Raw genomic sequence first — 16887 nt, 5'->3', positions numbered from 1 at the left:
AGGAGGGGGAGGGAACCAGAATGGCACAGTCAGGACAGAGCTGGGGGAGGTAGGTGCGTGGGGCCTGGAGGCCACATCGGGGAGCTTGGTCTTGAACAGTTAGGAGCACTTGTTTTTAAAGAGGGCTGGGTGTGATTCCCAGCATCCATGAGGTGGCTCAAGACTATCCATGACCCATTGCCCTCTTCTGGCTTCCATAGGCACCGGGTATATATATACATTGTGCACTCGATGCATAGTTCCCAGGTGTACACACAGTATACATGCGCGCATGCAGACAGGGCACTCACACATATCCAACAAATACATGTTTTTAAAAAAAAGTTAAATGGAAAAGCTACTGAGGGCCTCCTGCTGAGCTTCCCAGAGCTGCAGGGAGAGAAACAGACAGCAGGTGCCTCGGAGACTTGGAAGGGAATGGGGTTCAGTGACCCAAGCAGGGAAAAGCTCCCTACCAGGGTGAACAGCCGCCTCCTCTCTCTGGGACCATCTGTCCAGATCCCCGGAAATCCTCGATACCCTTGCCCCTTCACCCAGCCTTCTGCCTCCAGAAGTTTGTCTTTACCACAAACACACAGTACATCCTCTGTAACCGCCCACCAGGAACTGAGTCTTGGTGTATTCCATTTAGTGAGGGCTTTTCTGCCATCCAAGGGGGCAAAGATGTCGGTCTGTGTGTCCTTAAGGGAAAGATGTCCACACCAGACCAGAGAACCTTGGCGGCTTTAAAACCCTGTGCTGAGCCGGGTGTGGTGGCACACGCCTTTAATCCCAGCACTCGGGAGGCAGAGGCAGGCGGATCGCTGTGAGTTCAAGGCCAGCCTGGTCTACAAAGTGAGTCCAGGATAGCCAAGGCTACACAGAGAAACCCTGCCTCGAAAACCCAAAAAAAAAAAAACAAACCCTGTGCTGTTTCCGAGAGCAGAGAGGCTTCCCTGAGAGACAGCCCCACACTCAGCTTCTGCTTTGCTGTGCTCACACACTGTGCTCAGTGACGTTAAGTCATCTTTCTTGCTTAAATGCTTTGCCACCATCACTGTCATGGCTTATTTGGGAGAGTGCTTGCCTAGCACGCTCAAAGCCTTGCATGAGCCCCAGGACCACATATCCCAGACATGGCGGCACATGCTTATGGGAGGGGAAACAGGAAAATCAGGAGTTCAAGGTCCCCCTTAGATACACAGCAAGTTCAAGGCCAGCCTGAGATGAAGCCCTCTCTTAAATAGGAAAGAAGAAAACGAGAAATACTAGCCTAGGGGCAGTTTCCGTTATCTCTCTCTCTCTCTCTGTTTCTCTCCTTTCCTCTCCTCTCTTGTTTTTCTAACAGATGTAGCCCAGGCTGGCCTAGTCCCAACTACCCTCAAACTCACAATCTTCTCTCCTCTCCTCTGTCTTCCCAGCACTGGGATCACAGGCGTGTACTAACTATGCCTAGGCCTATTACGTTACTTGGCTGGCCTTGAACTCCTGGGCCCAAATGACCCTCCTCCTCTGTCCCTCAGCCTCCCAAGCAGGTGTGCAACCTTGGGGGATGGGGACATGCATGGTGGGTTTCTCTTCCTTCTAGGAATTAGGCTCAGCAACCACTTCCTGTGCATAACGCAAGGCCTGTTTCCCCAGGAGATGCAGTTGCCCTTCAGAGGTGACTCCTGCTCACGGCTCCTACCCAGCATCCCTGCAAGCACACCTTCTTGGCAGTACTGAGCCTGGCAGTCTGGAGCATTCTTGTCCCTTGAGCCTTCCCCTAGAGACCAAGGAAGAGCCCTCTGTCCATGCCTACGCTTTGGCCCTTTTTGGCTTCTTCCCCCCCCCCCCCCCCCCGAGACAGGGTTTCTCTGTGTAGCCTTGGCTGTCCTGGACTCGCTTTGTAGACCAGGCTGGCCTCCAATTCACAGCAATCCACCTGCTTCTGCCTCCCAAGTGCTGGGATTAAAGGCATGTGCCACCACACCTGGCTTTTTTTTTTTAAGATTTTATTTATTTATTTTATGTATGAGTGCTCTATCTGCATGTACACCTACATGCCAGAAGTGTGCATCAGATCACATTATAGATGGTTGTGAGCCACCATGTGGTTGCTGGGAATCGAACTCAGGATCTCTGGAAGAACAGACAGTGCTCTTAACCACTGAGCCATCTTTCCAGCCTGCCTGACCTTATTCTTCTGCATCTTTCATGGTTTGGTTTTCACCCGAAGCAGAGAGATTGTTAAGGACTAAGACAGGCGTCAGGATCTTCCTCATCCTAGCTAGTCTGATGTGCAAATGCAAGTCAGAAATAGACCCCACGGTCCTCCACCCAGCCCAGGTGTGCGGTCCAGCTGCACCTCTCCAGAGCTTGGTCTGAGGCCACCTGGGGCAGGTTGGCACTGGCCCTGGGCTGCCTTCCCTAGTGTTAAGATCCCCAGCCCCTCAGGCCCTGCCGCCTCTCTACTTGCCTGCGCTGTCCTCCCTCTCTCCCCTTCTAGCATCGCGCCCACCATGGCCTCAGCTGACAAGAATGGCAGCAACCTCCCATCTGTGTCTGGCAGCCGCCTGCAGAGCCGGAAGCCACCCAACCTGTCCATCACTATCCCACCACCAGAGGCCCAGGCTGCCGGAGAGCAGGGTAGCATGCTGCCTGAGGTGAGAGGCTGAAGGCCTGCTGCCCTGCCACAGGCAACAGATGTGCACCCCCCCCCCCAGCACCTTCTGGGTGTTTGCGCTTCCTAGACACACCCTTCCGTCACCGTCACTGTCTGCTTGCTGTCCTGCAGCCTGAGCACAGGCCTGAAGTACTGCAGGGGCCAAGGCTTTGAACTCTGAAACCTGGAAGCTCTGTTGCCTGGTGGCCAGGGGACAGAGAACACTGTTCTTGAGAAAAGGCCTTGTTGGCAAGCCTAGGCTCTGGCTGTTCACATTTTCCCTCCCCGGCCCTGATTGGCCTCTCCTGAGGGGATGTGGGCTGTCTGTGGTGGCCTGAGAGGGCACAGGGTCCCACAGTGCCATCAGCCCACTCCTGTAGCGCCTGACTAGTGGGGGGATGGGTCAGTGTTTCTATCCATCGGGACTCCTGTCCCATAAAGAACTCATTGAGAACAGGCCCCAAATAGCGTAGGCTTTGCACACAGCCTGAGACATAAAGGGGAGCTATGTTGGGACCGCCCACTCACCCTGACAGCACTGTAGAACATGTGAAAAGAGGCATTTTGTTTGTTGACACAGGGTCTCATGTAGCCCAGGTTAGCCTCGAACTTGCTATGTAGCAAACAATTGCCTTGAACCTCTGATCTTTCTTACTCCCTGAGTGCTGGGGTTGCATGTGTTTACCAGCGCATCTGGTGTGTAGTGCTGGGACTCGAACCCAGGGCTTTATGCATGCCAGGGCTAGCACTCTACCAACTTGAGCTACAGCCCCAGACCTTGCTAGAAGATGTGTATTTCTAAGTTCAGAATGAAGGGCTTGTGGGGGGCGGGTACAGCTCAGTGAGTGGTCTAGTGTTAAAGCAGCCTAGCATGCTAAAGGGTCAGGCTCTGCCCCCAATGCTGCAGGAAAAAGGAGTGAGCAAGGCACAAAAGCAGCTACACAGTCAGCTCATGTCCTCCTTGCCCCCCCCCCCCCCACAGAGGCCCAAGAATCCAGCCTACCTGAAGAGTGTCAGCCTCCAGGAGCCCCAGGGACGATGGCAGGATGGCACGGAGAAGCGCCCTGGCTTCCGCCGCCAGGCCTCTCTGTCTCAAAGCATCCGCAAGTGAGCACCTGCGCCCTGCCCGGGCACCCCAGAGCCTGCACACTGTGGGCATCTGCTCTTTTACGGGGCCTGAGCCCTGTGCCCCCGTTCCAGAAGGTGTTGACAGTCAGTGAGTGACAGCCCCTTATGGAGGTGGAGTGCCAGAGTCTAATGTGATGGCGTAGATGCAGGACCTGGTTATGCAAGAAGGTTGTGCAGAAGGGTTCTCCAGACCTTCCTAGCTCTACCTCTTGTGGTGTAGACTTCACTCTAAGCCTGGTCACTAAGGGGGGCTCAGGGACGGCTGATTTCCCCAAGGCCCTGAAGGAATGTGGCACAGTACCCGGGACAGTGGTTACCTTGTACACACACAAGAGCACACTCGCCATCACCCTCAAGTCAGCTCTCCCCACACACGTACCGCCATCCCCTAAACCACTTCTCCTAAACACATGCACCATTGCCTCCCATTACGTCATACACACACCCTCAACCCACACAGTACTTTCCCCATACATACACACCCATACCACACTTGTCACCTTCCCAGCACACACATGTACATCTTTAAACTCCATGCCACCTCCTTAAACACATGCACCTTCCCCCCTCACCTCCTCTGTGCACACCTGCACCTTCCCCCCTCACCTCCTCTGTGCGCACCTGCACCTTCCCCCCTCCCCTCCTCTGTGCCCCACCTCCTCTGTGCATACCTGCACCCCCCCCACCTCCTCTGTGCGCACCTGCACCTTCCCCCCCTCACCTCCTCTGTGTGCACCTGCACCTTCCCCCCCACCTCCTCTGTGCATACCTGCACCTCCCCCCCACCTCCTCTGTGCGCACCTGCACCTTCCTCCCCTCACCTCCTCTGTGTGCACCTGCACCTTCCCCCCTCACCTCCTCTGTGCGCACCTGCACCTTCCCCCCCTCACCTCCTCTTGTGCATACCTGCACCTTCCCCGTCACCTCCTCTGTGTGCACCTGCACCTTCCCCCCCACCTCCTCTGTGCGCACCTGCACCTTCCCCCCCTCACCTCCTCCGTGTGCATACCTGCACCTTCCCCCCTCACCTCCTCTGTGCACACCTGCACCTTCCCCCCCACCTCCTCTGTGCGCACCTGCACCTTCCCCCCACCTCCTCTGTGCATACCTGCCCCTCCCCCCCACCTCCTCTGTGCATACCTGCACCTTCCCCCCCTCACCTCCTCCGTGTGCACCTGCACCTTCCCCCCTCACCTCCTCTGTGCACACCTGCACCTTCCCCCCTCGCCTCCTCTGTGTACACCTGCACCTTCCCCCCTCACCTCCTCTGTGCATACCTGCACCTTCCCCCTCGCCTCCTCTGTGTGCACCTGTACCTTCCCCCCTCACCTCCTCTGTGCATACCTGCACCTCCCCCCCCCACCTTCTCTGTGTGCACCTGCACCTTCCCCCCACCTCCTCTGTGCACACCTGCACCTTCCCCCCCCCACCTCCTCTGTGCATACCTGCACCTTCCCCCCCCGCCTCCTCTGTGCGCACCTGCACCTTCCCCCCTCGCCTCCTCTGTGCGCACCTGCACCTTCCCCCCCCGCCTCCTCTGTGCGCACCTGCACCTTCCCCCCTCGCCTCCTCTGTGCGCACCTGCACCTTCCCCCCTCACCTCCTCTGTGCACACCTGCACCTTTCCCCCACCCGACTCCTCTGTGCGCACCTGCACCTTCCCCCCTCACCTCCTCTGTGTGCATGTGCAGTCCATCATCCCCCCATCTCCCGTGTGCATGCATGTGCACCACAACAAGTGTGTGCGCAGGTTTCCACCCACACTCTGTCTGTTCTACAGGGGCACGGCCCAGTGGTTTGGGGTCAGCGGCGACTGGGAGGGCAAGCGACAAAACTGGCAGCGGCGCAGCCTACACCACTGCAGCGTGCACTATGGCCGGCTCAAGGCCTCGTGCCAGAGAGAACTGGAGCTGCCCAGCCAGGAGGTGCCGTCCTTCCAGGGCACGGAGTCTCCAAAACCTTGCAAGATGCCCAAGGTGGGCTCCCTGGAGGTGGGATACTAAGCAGCTCTTGGGGACCTGGGCAGCTTTGCTTTACCCACTGTCTCTTGCAGATTGTGGATCCACTGGCCCGAGGTCGGGCTTTCCGCCACCCAGATGAGGTGGACCGGCCTCACGCTCCCCACCCACCTCTGACTCCAGGGGTCCTGTCCCTCACATCCTTCACCAGCATCCGCTCTGGCTACTCCCACCTGCCCCGCCGCAAAAGGATATCTGTTGCCCATATGAGCTTTCAGGCGGCTGCTGCCCTCCTCAAGGTGAGGCCCTGCATTGAAGGAGGTATTGTCACCAGCCATCCTCGGTAGCCACTCAGCTCATCCACACGTCTACCCTCTGAGACAGAGCTGCTACCCTCTGAGACAGAGCTGCGAGTGTGTGCGTACCCTAAAGCCCAGAGATACCTCTGTTCCTCAGGCCCCGGTTCCCCTGTGAGGTTCTCACCAGCCCTGTATTTTAGGGAGCCACTTTCTACATTTATGAAGGCAATGACAAGACTAAAGGGATCAGATCGTCAAGGGCCTAGTGTGCTGGGCCAAGAGGCTGCAGGGAGGGGACATGTCCCCAGGCCTGAGTATGATGGGATGCCATATGGATATCTTGAGTATTGGAGCGCCACCTGCTGGTAGCAGGCTAGAGATCCTGAGGGAAGAGCCAGAAAGAGGCTGTGTGGGGCCAGCTGGGAGCAGAGTATTCAGCCTGTGCACTCACCAGTGGCTCTGTGCCTTTGCCAGCCTGCACTCTGTGCCCCTTCGGTCCTGGGGTCGTGGGTCCTCCTTGATTCTTTTGTCGCGTGCTCAGGGGCGCTCAGTGCTTGATGCCACTGGGCAGCGGTGCCGGAATGTCAAGCGCAGCTTCGCCTACCCCAGCTTCCTAGAGGAGGATGCTGTCGATGGAGCAGACACCTTTGACTCCTCCTTTTTTAGTAAGGCAAGCATGGGGCGTGGACTCTCTGGGCAGGGGATGGGGAGGCCTGGGTGCTGGGATCCCCCAAAAGTCCAAAGACAGGATGGGGTGTGTCCTCTGTCAGCCACTGAGCTATGCTCTCACAGAGGGGGATGTGGGGTTGGGGGCGAGGTGAGCCCACTGGGAAAGTCACTTCAGGGATGATAAGCCTTTGGCTTTCCTTCCATACTAAAGAGAATATACAGCGTTGTCTGGCCCTTGATTGGAGTGCTAGGGTGTCTGGGTACTTGGGATAGTGACCCTTGACCCTGCCTTTGGGGCCCTCTACTCAGGAAGAAATGAGTTCCATGCCTGATGACGTGTTTTGAGTCTCCCCCGCTCTCCGCCAACTACTTCCGAGGTGCCCCTCGCTCTGCCTCCCCAGTCTCTCCAGATGGAGTGCAAATCCCTCTGTGAGTACAGGGTGGGGACTCCCCAGTGCCCAGCCGTCCTCTGCCAGGATCCGGTCCCTGCTGAACCCCGGCAAGGTCTTCAGGCTGAGAGCTTTTGTCACCACCAGAAAAGAATACAGCAGCCGAGCCCCAGTTGCCGGGACCCAACGCGGCAAGCGCATTGCCTCCAAAGTAAAGCACTTTGCGTTTGACCGGAAGAAAACGGCACTACGGCCTGGGCGTGGTGGGCAGCTGGCTGAACCGCAGCTATCGACGCAGCATCAGCAGCACCGTACAGCGGCAGCTGGAGAGCTTTGATAGTCACCGGTGAGCCCCCAGGAGCTAGCCTGAGCAGAGCTTCCAAGCCTCTCAGGGTCTCTACCCCAAGCATGGTCCCTCTCCTTCCATAAGCGTTTCTAGAGCACCCCCTGCAGGTCAGGGATGCAATGACAAGCTCCCGGCATGTCTGTGCTCAGGGAGTAACATGTAACCTGGCAGGGCCCCCCGCTGCAGTCTTACTCTCAACATGGCTCCCAGACAGCAGTCGGACAACAAATGTTGAAGAAACACAACCATACGCAGGCTCTAGGACACAACCCTTACAGGAGGGCATTATGCATGGGGCTGGGGCTAGCAAGGTGGCTTAATGACACTGGTGACCTAAGTTTAATCCTTGGAACCCATATAAAGGTGGAAGGAAAGAACCAACTCCACAAAATTGTCCTCCGACCCCCCCCCCCCCACCTCATAGTGAATCATGCATATACACACTGATAATGGCATTTAAACATTTACTTTCAAGCCCACCATGGTGGCACCTGCTTTTAATTCCAGTATTCAGGAGGCAGAGGCAGACAGAGCTCTGTGAGTTCAAAACCAGCCTGGTCTAAATAGTGAGCTCTAGCTAATGCTCCATAGAGAGACCTTGTCTCAAGATGAATTTGAAACAGAACAAGAGGAGCTGGGGCCTGGAGCGAGGGATTCTGGGGGAAGCTGGGCACAGAGATGTTAAGGGAAACGGAATGTGAGATCGTCATAGCGTGAGTGACAGTGTGACTCCAAGTTATACTAACTGAGAAATGGCAGGTGTGGCGAGTGAGCGGCTCGCGTGGAAAGTTGTTGTTAGGGTGAGTTGGCAGCATGATCGAGCAAGGTGGGCAGAGCCTCCCAGGTGATGCAAAGTGTGCACAGAGGCCCTGGGGCTTCAGGGAGCGTGTGTTGTTTCAGGAAGTGCAAAGCAGAGGAGAAGGGAATTTGAGGTGAGCGTGCCAAGGCTTGCCAGCTAGCAGCAGGGGTGTTCTTGGTCTTCCCCCTGCAGGGTTGTAATGAGACAGACAGACAGACTCGGGGGTGCATTTTCAAAGTTTCTGTGGGGAAGGCTGAGCTGGGCGATCAAAGAGCTTAGGGAAGACTGCTGTGGCCAGGGGAAGGGCTGGCCGGGCGTGAGCTCTTGCTAGGCTGACCAGAGGCCTCTGCCTACAGGCCCTACTTTACCTACTGGCTGACCTTTGTCCACGTCATCATCACCTTGCTGGTGATCTGCACCTACGGCATTGCACCTGTGGGCTTTGCCCAGCACGTCACCACCCAGCTGGTGAGTGGGGCTCCTGGGGGTTGGGGGAGCAGCCCTCACCCGAGAGACTTCAGCACAGTCGGCACCAGCTACTTTCTACACAACAGCCTGGTTCAAGCTGGAGGTGCCCGAGGCTCGCATACACTGAGTCTTTCCTAGAGGTTGCCCAATTCTGGAGCTACCACCCAGGCCCTCTCTCCTCTCACCCCCCAGGGCTCTGGTTCCTCCAGTGCCTCAACCTACCTCCTTCCCAGGTGCTGAAGAACAGGGGTGTGTACGAGAGTGTGAAATATACCCAGCAGGAGAACTTCTGGATTGGCCCCAGCTCCGTAAGGCTCAGGATGCCCGGGAGCCCTGTATCCTGTTGCTCCCCACGGGCGATGGGTGGATGGGGGAGGCTCCACCATAGATGCAGGGTGCCCCTGACCCCTCTGAGTCTAGAGTGCTGCTTACCAGCCCCTTCCCCGACTCCAGATTGACCTGATCCACCTGGGAGCAAAGTTCTCACCCTGCATCCGGAAAGACCGGCAAATCGAGCAGCTGGTACGGAGGGAGCGCGACATCGAGCGCAGCTCCGGCTGCTGCGTGCAAAACGACCGATCAGGCTGCATCCAGACCCAGAAGAAGGACTGCTCGGTGAGTCCAGCCCCTGGGCCCTGCCAGCGCCTCCACAGCCCTGGCACATGGCTCCTTCCCTCCCCAGCCCGACAGTGAGTCCAGCCTCCTGGACCCTGCCAGTGCCACCGCAGCCCTGGCACATGGCTCCTTCCCTCCCCAGCCTGACAGGCAAGCCCACAGCCCGTGTCTGGAAAGTTGGACAGGTGCTTCCCAGCAAGTGCCTGAGCCCTGGGGAAACCAGAATGGCCCTTGCCCTGGAGGGCTCCCCACCCACGCCGCCGGCTGTCTGAATGGTGTTGCCCTGGCAGGACCTGACCTCCTCTCCACCCTCTAGGAGACTCTGGCCACTTTCGTGAAGTGGCAGAATGAAACTGGGTCCTCCGATAAATCTGACCTGAGCCAGAAGCAGCCATCGGCGGTTGTGTGCCACCAGGACCCCAGGTACAGCCGAGAGCCACCCGTGGGTCCAGAGTGGCGCCCAGCTGCTGGCACTGCATTCTAGGATGCTGGCGGGTGGGTGTGGCGGGCTGGGGTGTCCCAGCTCTGCATTTTGCCCAGTCTAACCATTGCTTCCAGGACCTGTGAGGAGCCCGCCTCCAGTGGAGCCCACATCTGGCCTGATGACATTACCAAGTGGCCGGTGAGTGTGGGACTCATGCAGAAGGCTGTGGCATGAGGGTAGGGACGCCTAGCTTCCTGTCACTGAGGCCCATTGCTCTCGGTGCCCTCTCGTAGATCTGCACGGAGCAGGCCCAGAGCAACCACACTGGTTTATTGCACATAGACTGTAAGATCAAAGGCCGCCCCTGTTGCATCGGCACCAAGGGCAGGTGAGCCAACATCCCCAAGCCCCTGATGGACCTCTGTAACGGTCTTCTGTTCCCTGATCTCAGGGGAGGGGGGAGGCAGGGATGGAGGGGGCAGTGACATAGAAAGGGAGCTTGTTTCATCCTGCCTGCCATGGTCTGGTGCTAGCCTCTAGCCTAAGAGGGCAGGTGCCCTTTCGGAGGCTGATGGCCCTGTCTGCTTCCTGTCTACAGCTGTGAGATCACCACTCGGGAGTATTGTGAGTTCATGCATGGCTATTTCCACGAGGAGGCAACGCTCTGCTCCCAGGTAGGTGAAGGCAGTCTGGGTAGTGGAAGCTGCAAGGACCCTAAGGATCACCAGCTCCTTCCCATTTGGAAGCCTCGGACTTGGCCCGCCTCCCAGGACAGCACTAACCACCCGTGCCCCTCACCCAGGTGCACTGTTTGGACAAGGTGTGCGGGCTACTGCCTTTCCTCAACCCCGAGATCCCCGACCAGTTCTACCGGATCTGGCTATCTCTATTCCTGCACGCTGGGTAAGAGCTGCCTTGCTGCCCCGTGCCCAGACTCCTGTGTCTTCCCACGCAGATGCTGGAGAAAGGGCTTCTGCACCGAGCACAGCTGGCTCGGCCTGCAGGTGCTGACTGCACCTGTGGTGTGCCCTGCTGGTGGCCATGGGCACACAGGGAAGGGTGATGATGCTCGTGTCTCTACCCCCCAGCATAGTGCACTGCCTTGTGTCTGTAGTCTTCCAAATGACCATCCTGAGGGACCTAGAGAAGCTGGCTGGATGGCACCGCATCTCCATCATCTTCATCCTTAGTGGCATCACAGGCAACCTGGCCAGCGCCATCTTCCTCCCCTATCGGGCAGAGGTAGGGACTTGGGAGGCGACAGCATAGAGGGCGGGATGAGCCCTTCCTTTGAGGCCTAAGGCATTGTGGCATGTGGGGAGGACCAACACTGCTGCTTCTTGCCCTAGTCCCACCCCAGGATGCATAGCAAGGGCATGGAGCCCCTGTTGTGTCAAATTTACCTACAGATGGGCAGCTAAGCCGGGACTTACTGATTGGTCCCTTAAATCTTTTTTGTTTGTTGTTTGTTTGTTGATTTTTTTTTTTTTTCGAGACAGGGTTTCTCTGTGTAGCCTTGGCTGCCCTGGACTCACTTTGTAGACCAGGCTGGCCTTGAACTCACAATGATCCGCCTGCCTCTGCCTCCCAAAGTGAGGTCCCTTAATTCTTGGCAGGAGGGGACAGGGACACTCTTGAGTTAGCGCAGCTCCCTGTTCCTTGATCAGTGAAACCCTGCGTACAGCTGCTCTGCTCTTCGAGAGCAGAGGTCTTTTGATCCATTGCCCTTGAGTCTGTTGTTCCTTCTGGTCTGTGCGCTCTCCCGCTGCCTGCACTCTCCTAGGAGTGGGTTGGCTTATGCTAAGCACAGGGGTACCACACCCAGGTTAGCTGCAAGGATGGACAGAGCAAGCCCAGCAGCTCGTGCCGCATCCTGAGTGGGAGATGTGCCCCACTGCTGGTACCTAGTACCCAGGGTCAACGTGCCACATCTCTCCTCCCCGACCCCAGGTGGGCCCAGCTGGGTCGCAGTTCGGCCTCCTCGCCTGCCTCTTTGTGGAACTTTTCCAGAGCTGGCAGCTGCTGGAGCGACCATGGAAGGCCTTCTTCAACCTCTCAGCCATTGTGCTTTTCCTCTTCATCTGTGGCCTCCTGCCCTGGATAGACAATATCGCGCACATCTTCGGCTTCCTCAGTGGTATGCTGCTAGCCTTCGCCTTCCTCCCTTACATCACCTTTGGCACCAGTGACAAGTACCGCAAGCGGGCGCTCATCCTGGTGTCACTTGTGGTCTTCGTTGGGCTCTTTGCCTCCCTGGTGCTGTGGCTGTACATCTACCCCATCAACTGGCCCTGGATCGAGTACCTCACCTGCTTTCCCTTCACCAGCCGGTTCTGTGAGAAGTATGAGCTGGACCAGGTGCTACACTAAGCAGACACTGTGTCTGCCCTGGGCCGTGTGTCTGTAGAGACTCGCAGGCGGATGGGGCCCTGAGCCCAGCGGCTCACTCCACAGACGTGGCTGACTCCGTATGAGACAGGTAGTGAGGGCAGGTTCCCCAGGGAGGTGAGCCCTCCCTTTCTCAGGCCTGAATGCTCCCGACCCAAGTTGGAGGGACATCCGAGACACCTACTTCTCTGAGGCTTGGGTCCCAGGTCCTGCCTGCCTCTCTTGCCCTATAGGGATGGTAACTTTTCTTCTCAGGGCTCAGGGCTTTGCCCTCTGCAGGTGCCATCGTCCCATTGTCACTGTGATGTGACCTCGCCAGACACACAGCTGCTCCCTCAGTTGTCCCCAGGGTTGAGGTCCCCACCATGCTGCTATGACCCCTCTTCCTGTTCCTTCTCTCCTTCCTGTCCTACAAGTCCTTCCTGCATTTGTCCGTGGACTCACGAGCCTGCTCCTAAGGCTCCTGGACATAGCATTGCGGGAAAGGCTCTGGCCATTGTCTGGGGCAATGACAAGCAAGGAGAGATGGCTATACAGGGATGCTAAGGGTTTTTGTCACATGGAGAAGCCAGATCTCTTATAAACCCTCCAGCTCAGCCCTAGCTCCAGCATGTGTGTCTGCTGATACCAGGATGTCCCTTCCACCTCTGTCTCACTCCCCCATGGCCCTGGGCAGAGCCATCTTGAGGGCTAGATCCCAGGGGTGCTTGAGGCTCAGTCGGGCCTGGTGTTTTGTTTCCTTTTCCAATTTATGTTATGGTTCTATTTTTTTTTTTTTTTTAAGTAACGCTAACTTTGTATGGATGATGTCTCACGTTTATTAAATGGCATTCTTTATCAAAATACTTTTAGCCTCAGACCTTGAGGGGAATGAGAGCTATAACTTGGGGCTAGAGAGATGGATCACTTCCTGTCCCTATGGAGGATCTGGGTTCAGTCCCTAACACCCAAGTCAGGTGGCCATAACTACCATATCGCCAGGGGATCCAAAGCTCTCCTCTGCCCTTCGTGAGCACCCTCTCACACAGACACACACGCGTACACATAAATAAAAACAAGTATTTAAAGAACACTCAAGCCAGATGTGGTGGCACATGCCTTTAATCCCAGCACTCGGTAGGCAGAAGCAAGCGGATCTCTGAGTTCGAGGCCAGCCTGGTCTACAGATCAAACTCCAAGACAACCAGAACTATTCCAAGAAACCTTGTCTAAAAACAAAACAAAACACCACGTGGGGACTGGAGAGATTAAAAGCCTGCTCTTTCAGAGGACCTGGGTTCATTTCCTAGCGCTCATGTGACGGCTCACAGCCACCTGTACTTACAGTTCCAGCAGACCGAGCTCCATCTGGCCTCCACAGGCGCGCTGCATGTATGTCTGGTACACACATATGGCCTCAAAATTAAGAGACCAGCTGCCTGCCTCTGCCTCCCAAGTGCTGGGACTGTAGGTGTGCGCCACCCCCATGAGGCTGAGGCAGACCAGAAAACTTGGGATTTCTCTGGTGTTTAGTTGAACCAAACACCAGACAAGATGACAACGAAGCCCCCACGAACCCCAAGAGGACCGTGTGACACATAGAACCCTAAGACCTCTGCCCAGCTGCTCTGCCTTCATTCCAGGGAGTCGGAGGCTGACCGCTGCAGGGATGGCCTGCTCCTTCGGCAGGTAGTCCTGCATGGGGGAGGTCGAGGACGGGGGGTGTCTGTCTGCTGCCATCCACTCAAGACCTGGCACACACCCATGAGCCGCAGCCACTGGCACATAGCTGCTTTATTAGTGGGCAGAGGTGCCAGTACTGAGGCTGGTGGGAGGACCAGGAGAGGCAGGTGGGCAGGTACATTGGTGCTTAAGGGCAGCAGGGTGTGGCCCTGCAGCATTCCTCTACCCAAGGTTGCCACCGTTCACAGTTCCCCGCCTCCTGCCTGCCCCTGGTTCCCAGAGCTAGGAGCCAAGAACGGGCATCAGCCTGGCAAGAGCCAGGGTCCCCAAGAGTCAGAGCAGTGCCCTGGGACACAGAAATGGAGGAGGCACAGGAGGAAGTGTGGAGACAAACCTTCCTGTCCTCCCATTTCTCCATCCTCGTCTTGGCTTTGTGCACAGTTCAGAATCTAAGAGGTCCTCTGGGGACAGACAGCAGCGTGGGCTAGAGTGAAGTCACCTCCTGTCGTCTTTATTGCCCCTTAACCTCTCTACTCTGGTTGGGAACTGCTGTCTCCCTTCATGCTAGCCAACTCTACTTGGATGGGCCCTAGGCTGAGAAGGGTGTGACATGGGAGTTGGACAGAAGCCCCCAGCCTGCCACCCCCACCTCTCCATGGCCAAGTGGCAGCTTGGGTCAGCAGCCACTGTTCCTCCGCAGGAAGGCGTGGCTCCGTAAGGAACACTGTAGCTCGGTGAAGGTGAGGGAGCCCACGGTGACGGCGCATGGGCCCACAGCCTGGAAGCCAAGTTTCTCATAGAAGGGCACCAGTGCGTCCTCGCACATGAGCACAGCCCGACGCACAGCTGGCTGACCGCCCAGGTGGTGAAGGTATCGCCACAGCAGGACAGGGCCTTTGCCCTGCTGCCGGAAGGTGCGGTGCACTGCCAAGACGTGCAGGTGGGCTGTGTGGCCTCCAGGCCTGTGCTGTGTCAGCGACTCCTTGGGGGACAGATAACCAGGTTACTTCTGCTGATACCTGCTCCCCCAAACCCAACCCAGACTGGAAGGGAGGGGGGGGTCCTGAGTACCAGGAGTGGCTGCCAGGGCTCCCTTCTCACCCAGACTGGACCCCTGCTGCGGGCCATATCTACAGTCCTACAGACAAAGCCTCAGAGCTCTTTAGAGACTCTGAAGCCGTGATTCTCAACCTGTGGGTTGCCGCCCTTGGCGCGTAGAATGACTGTTTCACGGAAGTAGCAGTGAAAGCGATTTTTAAGGTTAGGGGGATCATCATAACAAGGCTGCATTGAGGGTCTCGGTGTTCGGAAGGTTGAGAACTGCTGCTCTAAAAGGTTGAGCAGAGGGCTCTTGGGAGGGGTCTCTGCTTCTGAGGGAGACTTCCACCTCTGAGGAGTTCAGCCCACCCTCACCTGGGTAAGTCTCTCCTTGTCCCAAAGTGAGCCGATGATGAAGGCCACAAGGCGGCCCTCCTCGAACCAGCCCAACGACAGCTCTGGACACAGGGTTAGGAAGTGCCGGATCTCATCCAAGTACAGGGGACAGGTACCCGAGACAGAGATAAAGGCTGCGGCAGAGGGCAAGAGTGAATGACCATTTGCTATCTCACCTGCCCATTTTATACAGAAGTGGTCATCCAGATGATATCCTCCCCCGCGGCCCCCCCATCTAGGAAAACATGTGACTCCAGGCTGTTGCTTCCTACTCGGGCACCCCCTTCTCTCTCTCTCTCTCTCTCTCTCTCTCTCTCTCTCTCTCTCTCTCTCTCTCTCTCTCTCTCTCTCTCTCTCTCTCTCTCTCTGTGTGTGTGTGTGTGTGTGTGTGTGTGTGTGTGAGATATCTCAAATTCAACTTCCAAGGGGCTGGAGAGATGGCTCAGTGGTTAAAAGCACTGTCTGCTCTTCCAGAGGTTCTGAGTTCAATTCCCAGCAACCACATGGTGGCTCACAACCATCTGGAATGGAATTTGATTACCTCTTCTGGTGTGCGTGAAAGCAGAGCACTCATATGCGTAAAATAAATAAATAAATCTTTTAAAAACCTTTAACTCACAAAGGCAGGAGCCTCGGGAAGATGACGGCCAGCTCAGAGCACCCTCCCAAGTGCCACTCACCTTCTCGCTCGATCTCAAACACACTGATGGCATCCTCCGGGTTGAGGCAGCGGAACTCACTGGCAGGGAGCGTGTGGCGCCGCTGGCAGCCTAGGAACTCTGGGGTCCCATGTGACAGGTGCAGGGCCTCAGGTTTCAAGGAGTGGACGCTCAACATGGGCATCTGGCCGCTAAACCCTCCCTGGGGTTCCCCAACTTCAGAAGTGGTCTCTTCGCACCTGTCACAGAAGAGGGGGGAGTCCAGCCTTCATGTCCAAGAAGTGCAAGTCAGGCACCTCTTTTTGAGGGGGTGGGGGGCGGAGTGGGGAGCCAGTCCCCAGGTGCCTGGATCTCAAGGCAAATTCCAGGAACTTGCAATGTTAGTGTCACCGCCCCGCTTTCCCTCAAGAACTAGAGATCCCTTAGAGCTCCAGACTTAGTACTGCCCTCCAGGTGTCTGAGCCTTGATAGACTGGATAGCACAGCACTGTTGCCATGGGGACATGAACCTCCAGCCTCATCTACTGAGTCTGTGGAGTGGGCAGGCACCCAGCCCCCCCCAGTCACATAGCTACCACCAGTCAGGTACCTATTGCTAGTCACCCATAGGGAGACGTTTTGTCTTCTGAGTGATAGTCTGACTAGGAGGTCATTTTAGTTTTGTTGTTGGTGTTGTTGAAGGAAACGTGTCTGTGTGTGGGCAGAGGCCAGAAGTGTTGGGTCTCCTGGAACTGGAGCTACAGGTGCCTGTGAGCTGCCTAGTGTGGGTACTGGGAACTGAACTCAGGTCCGAAGGGAGAGCAATATACGATGTTAATCTCTGAACCATCAGTCCTCCCCCAGGCTTTAGCCCAGGAGGAAAAGCTCTTTAATTAATGTGAGCCTGAGCCCTGCATTTTCCCAGATGAGGTCAGACTAGGTCATGCTCAGGAGATGGGGGATAAGACAGTTAAAGAGCCTAAGACAGGAGAGTCTGAGGGGGCGGGGGGAGCTCAGGAGGACACTCAGGAGAGCATGCCTGTCCGA

At 56.7% G+C, this 16887-nt stretch overlaps 2 protein-coding genes across 2 annotated transcripts in view; one reads left to right on the top strand and one right to left on the bottom strand.

Moving 5' to 3' along the window:
- Rhbdf2 (rhomboid 5 homolog 2) overlaps positions 1-12174 on the top strand; it is a 28269-nt gene extending 16095 nt beyond the window's left edge. The window contains 19 exon segments of the mRNA XM_051159101.1: positions 2468-2624; positions 3606-3730; positions 5532-5727; positions 5805-6008; positions 6550-6678; positions 6987-7016; positions 7018-7106; positions 7214-7304; positions 7306-7412; positions 8568-8679; positions 8913-8987; positions 9133-9294; positions 9611-9717; positions 9853-9916; positions 10012-10106; positions 10317-10392; positions 10521-10621; positions 10807-10960; positions 11669-12174. Of these exon segments, the coding sequence (XP_051015058.1) occupies positions 2481-2624; positions 3606-3730; positions 5532-5727; positions 5805-6008; positions 6550-6678; positions 6987-7016; positions 7018-7106; positions 7214-7304; positions 7306-7412; positions 8568-8679; positions 8913-8987; positions 9133-9294; positions 9611-9717; positions 9853-9916; positions 10012-10106; positions 10317-10392; positions 10521-10621; positions 10807-10960; positions 11669-12088 (2481 nt within the window). The 5' untranslated portion in view covers positions 2468-2480 and the 3' untranslated portion in view covers positions 12089-12174.
- A 2186-nt stretch (positions 12175-14360) lies between these two features.
- Positions 14361-16136, bottom strand: Aanat (aralkylamine N-acetyltransferase). The gene is made up of 3 exons (XM_051157887.1): positions 15883-16136; positions 15182-15336; positions 14361-14750 (listed from the first exon to the last, which is right to left on the bottom strand). The coding sequence occupies exons 1-3, from the start codon at positions 16043-16045 to the stop codon at positions 14445-14447; spliced, it is 624 nt and encodes a 207-aa protein (XP_051013844.1). The 5' UTR covers positions 16046-16136; the 3' UTR covers positions 14361-14444.
- Between the last annotated feature and the right edge of the window lie 751 nt (positions 16137-16887).

The sequence above is a fragment of the Acomys russatus genome, chromosome 16 (genome assembly GCF_903995435.1).
Source record: "Acomys russatus chromosome 16, mAcoRus1.1, whole genome shotgun sequence".
Taxonomy (NCBI): domain Eukaryota; kingdom Metazoa; phylum Chordata; class Mammalia; order Rodentia; family Muridae; genus Acomys; species Acomys russatus.
The sequence above is the reverse complement of the archived record's forward strand: the minus strand, read 5'-3'. Positions and strand labels throughout refer to the sequence as shown.